Raw genomic sequence first — 5,943 nt, 5'->3', positions numbered from 1 at the left:
TCACGATTTAGAAGCCTTGGCTGGTTTTTTCATGCTAGTGGAAGAAGTCATTTCTTTGGCCTTTCCTGAGGGTGCAGAGGTGGGTTTAAATTTGAAGTTACAGGCCTCCATAACAGAGTAACTGTACCAATCCAAAGCTGCCCACCACTCTAATTCTCCTCTGATTTTCTTCAGGAGATCTACACTTTCATTGTCAAATGGAAGTTGCCTCAAACATGGGCACCGAGATACTTCGATCTCTATAGCAGAAGAAAAGGGCTTGGTGTAGCGGCAAATGGTTTCCAGACTTGGCAAACAAGTCAGAGAAAGCATCTTTAACTTTGGGAAGACTTTGAATAGTACCCTCCCCTCACTTGTATCTTGTCCATCTCCTGCTATCTCCTCCTCACTTATAACTTGTTTCATAGACTGACAGTCGAGAATTGTGAGGATCTCAAGATTTCTAGCATAAGCAAGGCAATTCAGGTTTGGCAACAGTGGGCAAACACCTACGTGAACCTGACGAAGGTTGTGAAACTCATCCCGATATGAAAATCTGATTTCTCGAAGTGAACAACAACGAAATATCTCAAGTTTCCCTAAATTTGGTAACGCATGGACAGCACGTAGTGAAGTCAATCCCGTGCAATCGATAAGTTTTAATTTTCTAATGCATGATCGTTTGGAGTATGAGCTGAATATCTTTTCAACAGAGGGGTGACAAAATATGGTGATACAAATCTTATTCATGCAACTAAATCCCTCCAACACCTCCAAGAAAGCAAGTTCATCATCAACTGAAACTTTCACTTCATCAAAGTACTCCATCACCCCATTCATTTTACTATACACCTGCAACAGTGAAAGACAAGACATCACCTCCTTCGGTGGGATCTCTTTAAGATGCATAGTATAATCCAGTAACAAACACCTGAGGTTTCTCAAATTCGAAAGGCCCGTAGGTAGCTTGGTTATGCTTGTTAATGACAAATTTAGGTACTGCAGGATTCTCAATCTTCCAATCTCCGGAGGCAACTCAACCAATTCTTGATTACCCGATAAATCTAAAGCTTTCAAACAAGTCATGAACTCGAAGAAGCCACCAGGAAATGCGTTGACCAGTGTATCTCTTATGAGCAGAGTCGAGAGATTAGGGCAAGTTGGTGGGTAATGGATGATCTCTTTGTCACTACTACCCCACACGGAGACCCAACTTGAGTCTGCCCATTTGCTGAACTCTTGATCGGTAAGCGTCCCACTTCTTGCTACCAAAACCTTGTTCTTATTTTTCTCTTCGTCACGGGCTAGCCACAGTGCCATGTCTCGGATCATTTCATGCATCCAAACAGATTCCATAGATTCATCACCTTCCAGCAAACATGAAAGCTTTAAAGTCCTAATAATGAATTCTCCTTGCCTGCGTGGATTTGTTCCATCTAAAAGACCCTCTCCTATCCAAAGGTCGATAAGCTCATCGACGCTAATCGTCCAGTTCTCTGGGAATATAGAACAATATAGAAAACATTTTCTAGCGATTGGAGAGGTGAGGCTGTCATAGCTAAACTTGATAGGAGGAAACACTAAATCTCCCATACCTGAAAACTCTGATGGGTAGCTTTGTAACATCTCAACTGCACAGATCCAATCATGGTAACTCTTCCTACTAGCCATGACGCTCCCAACAGTGAGCAGTGCAAGTGGCAAACCACTGCACCTTGCGGTAACAATTTCAGCCAACTTCGGAATCTCTGGATTAGAATTTAAGATGTCCTCCCCTACCGTCATCGAAAATAAACTCAGGGCTTGTTCTGGTGGGAGACATTCCACTTTAATTCTCCCTTGAGCTCCTAAGTAACCGCACAACTCCTCCGAACGGGTAGTAAATATTATTTTACACCCATTTCCCTTGTTTGGTAAGGGGATGCCTAAACTGGTGAGTTGGGATTTGAAGAACCCCTTCCGCACATCATCCAATAGCAACACAAACCTTGTACGGCTCAAGAGCCTGGATATCTCACACGCTCTGTCGTTCTCGTTTGAACACTTTTGCCATGTGTCATCTGAGATTTCCAATTTCCTCCGAACGATATCTTGAAATTCCTCAACTTTTGTTGCTTCAGATTGTGTAACCCAAATCACGCTATCAAACACAGGGTCCCGGATAGAGAATTCATTGTTGATTTTCTTCAAGAGGGTTGTTTTACCAACCCCACCGATTCCGTATAAACCAATAATCCCAACGTTTCCATCCTCAAGTTTTTCCCATACGTCTTCAACCTTGGAGTCTAGGCCAACGGTATTCTCCATAGGAAATTGAGCCATCATCTGAGGGCTACCCGGGGCGGTGGAAGGGGATGATAGGGGGGACAGCCTTCTAGTGAGTGTTGCAAAATACCCATTCTGTAACAGTTCCTTCACTTCTGCTGTCTTGTTTAACACTTTCCTCCCTATCTTGTAGGCTTTCTGCAAATTCCTGGGACAGCAGCCAAGACATTTCCTCTCAACCTGAAGATTTCCTTCATGGATAAGGGCAATTACTTGCTGCTCAATAGTTTCTACTTTGCTCAACCATTTTTCCACTCGCTTCGTAACCATCTCCCGTTGTGACCTCACACCCATCTCTACCCTTATCCTCACATCATCTCTGTGGTCACCGAGGTCATCCATTGCAGTTCTCAACTCTTCTAGGCGTTTGCCGAGGTGTTTCACATGCGCCACATGCTTAACACCGAAATCCCACAAACGAGCGACGATGTCAAGGACTGGGCTCACGAGATCCATTTCTCAACGATTCACTAGAGTTTATCACCAAGAAATGAATGGAAGAGATGACATCGATAATCAAATGAAGCAAAGCTAGAACTGATTTTAACAAGTTCGTCGTTATCAATATCACAAACCTTCAAGTTGGTTTATATTATTATATTTTACAGCTAACCAGTGTCGGAACCGGCAGCGGGCAAAATGGAAATTTTTTTATTTAGATACTTTATAATTTATAAAATTTTAAATTAGTAATGGTAAAATTGCATATAAATGTCTTAAAAATAAAATTTTTTTAATTTAATCTTTTAAAAATTATAAAGATATACACTATAAATGTCCAAAAAAAATTAACTCTCCTACTGCAGTTAATATATATTGTCTCTAAAATTGTAATAATTTGGTAATTCCACACTAGCACTTTAGTTTATTTAATATTTTTTATTAATTTTTATTTTTTAAAGATTTTTTATTTATGTTTAACATGTGGCATTCTAAGAGGTTGCTGTATGTCACCACTGAATGGCTATCAATGTTAGATCAACCCAGATTAACGATATTAGTGCAGATGCACCAAACTATATGACAAAATACAATGGATAAATATTGAGAGTTATATTTTTCAGAATTAAAACTAAATTGACATAAAATATAAATACTAAGGATTAAAGTTGTTATTATACTAATATTAAAAGCCACCATACTAACTAGCTAATATAACTAAAAAGATAACTTTAAATAATTAAATAATTATTTTGTGATTATTATTATAATAGAAACCAGAATATCAACCATTAATAATAGCAACAGCCATCTCTTATGACCTTACCATAATCCCATTTCCACATTGAGATAAATATATTTGAATTAAAAAGAAAAAATAATATAATTATCATGAAATGTGTTTTATTTTCATTTTGATTAGTGGGATTTAACTCTCGACTTACTATTATTATTATTAAAAGAATAAACGACACCATAATCACTAAACCATGAATAATAGCAAAACCATTTTTTTATAAAAGGGTCGACTTTTTATTTAAAAACGAAAACGAAAATGGGAGTCGCCACCAATCTTTTTTGATGAGGTGTGATCGGGTCACCTTAAAAAGTGGTTTTTTTTTATAAACGACTTGATTTATTAAAACAACGGTTTTGGTCCACAAAATTCAGAAAGACGGGTTCGGGAGTCGGTTACGCACAAGAAAGGATTAGCACCCTCGTAACGCCCAAAATTGGTACCTAGTTGATTAATTAGTGTCTTAGCGTCGAGAATTGAAAACTTTGAAAAGATTTAAAATATGATCCTTTGTTAAAATATTAAAAATTTTCGAGAAAAGGGGCACATTTCATGTTAATTGAGAAAGAGAATTATATCCCGTAAGTTAGGACACAATTGAGAAAAGGGCCAAAAAATTACTTATTTGAAGTTTATTCAATTCAATAATTCGGGTTTGGAAAAGAAATCATGTCCCGTAAGTTAGAACACGATCTTTTGCTAATTCCCGAGATCGTTTAAAAAACTCATGTTTGAAAAGATTCGTGTACTTGGATTCATCGAGAAAAGTAAAACCCCGTAAGTTAGGGTACGATCTTATCGAATCAAAATACAAGGTTTTACTTGTTTTAAAGTCATGTTCTATGTATCGAATAAAATTAATCTAACGCGAAACGGCAGAAATAAAACTCGGTGTTGATATGCGTAACAAAACAATAATGAATACGATGATGTAATCATAAATAATACGAGCAACAACAACAAAAATAAGATAAATAAATAAAATAAAAAGGACAAATCAATAACATACAAAATAAGAAGTACATAATCACATAAAACTAAAATGTCTTTAAAATAATATGGGCACATAAATAAATAAGTAATCGCCAAGTAAAACAATAATAATAAAGAAGATAAATAAAATTATAAAATATATAAAATATGTATGTACATATATATTTATATATATATAACAAAGTTTGAAATTAAAAAAGGTATAAATGAGTAAATAATAATAATATTATTAATAATAGAATAGCAAATAATCTAAAGTTTAAAAAAAAGAAAAACACAAAAGATATAAGTAATTACATAATAATAATATATAATAAGATAAAAGATATTTAAACTTAGATAAGTAAATAAAATAGAAATATAATAACAAAATAATACAAAACTAATGGCATAATATGATAATATAATAGTATTGAAAAAGTAAATATAAAAAGAAAATACAAGTATGATAGTAACTAGATTAATTAATAAGATAACAAAATAACAAAAAATGGACTAAATCGGGATAAAATGAAATTTAAAGGTATAAATTACAAATAAAAAAAGAGCCAACTAAAATGCGCTGAAAAAGGGCAAGGACCGGATGGGAAATTATTCTCAGCCCTTTAAACGGCGTCTTTCCAGGCATTTTTCCTTTTAAAATGCAGTCTAAGGACCAAATTCAAAGAAAAATGAAAATTTGTGGCAAAATTAAAAAACATAAAAAAAGATAGAACCCAATTGTAGCCAGCCTCAAAAGCAGAAGGACTGAGAGCGCAAATAGCCCTTTTGTCCAAAAACACGAGGATCCTAAGCGGTTCGGGTCGGGTAAGTCCGATCCAAGTCAAAACGACGTCGTTTTGGGGCTTTTTGAACCCCTCCAAAACGACATCGTTTTAACACCCTATATAAGTTAAAAAATTTTCAAAAAAATCATTTTTCTCTTCTTTCAACAAAAAAATTTCAGAAACCCTCTCTTCTCTCTCCCTGCTCTCCAAAAATCCGGCCAAGGATCCGGCCGAGAGCCATTGCACCGGCTGCCGGTCGCTGACGCCGTCGTGCACGGCGATGTGGAGTCGAAAAGTTTCATTTTTTTTTCTCCGATGCAGCCTTTCAACCCCCCTGAGTACTCCGGCGACTGCAAATAGGTAAAAAAGCCTTTCTTTTTATTTTATTTTATTGCTATTTCGAAAAAAAAAACAAAATGTAAAGTCACATTTGTTTCTTTATTTTTTTTGAATCTTTTTTATTTCTCCAAGAAAGAACCCCCCTTTCATAGAGATTACATTCGGTTTTTTGCGTGTCTTCTTCCTTGCAGGTAATTGACAGTGGCGTGGCAGTGAGCAGGTGGCGATGGCAGAAGGTAGGTGCACCACTTGCATTGATGATGCGACGGCGGCGACGCTAGGCTAGCTAGGGTTTTAGAAAAG

At 36.2% G+C, this 5,943-nt stretch overlaps 1 protein-coding gene across 1 annotated transcript; it reads right to left on the bottom strand.

Annotated features, from left to right (window-relative positions):
- LOC105768472 (disease resistance protein SUMM2) lies at window positions 1-2,760 on the bottom strand. Its single transcript, XM_012588399.2, has one exon. It carries the CDS (start codon window positions 2,758-2,760, stop codon window positions 1-3), a length of 2,760 nt encoding a protein of 919 aa, XP_012443853.1.
- Window positions 2,761-5,943: the final 3,183 nt, after the last annotated feature.

This window comes from Gossypium raimondii, chromosome 5 (assembly GCF_025698545.1).
Source record: "Gossypium raimondii isolate GPD5lz chromosome 5, ASM2569854v1, whole genome shotgun sequence".
Classification (NCBI taxonomy): domain Eukaryota; kingdom Viridiplantae; phylum Streptophyta; class Magnoliopsida; order Malvales; family Malvaceae; genus Gossypium; species Gossypium raimondii.
This window is presented reverse-complemented; position numbering and strand designations above follow the sequence as displayed.

Coding starts and splice junctions, on each gene's coding strand:
- LOC105768472 (XM_012588399.2), bottom strand. CDS start 2,760: ATGGATCTCGTGAGCCCAGTCCTTGACATCGTCGCTCGTTTGTGGGAT.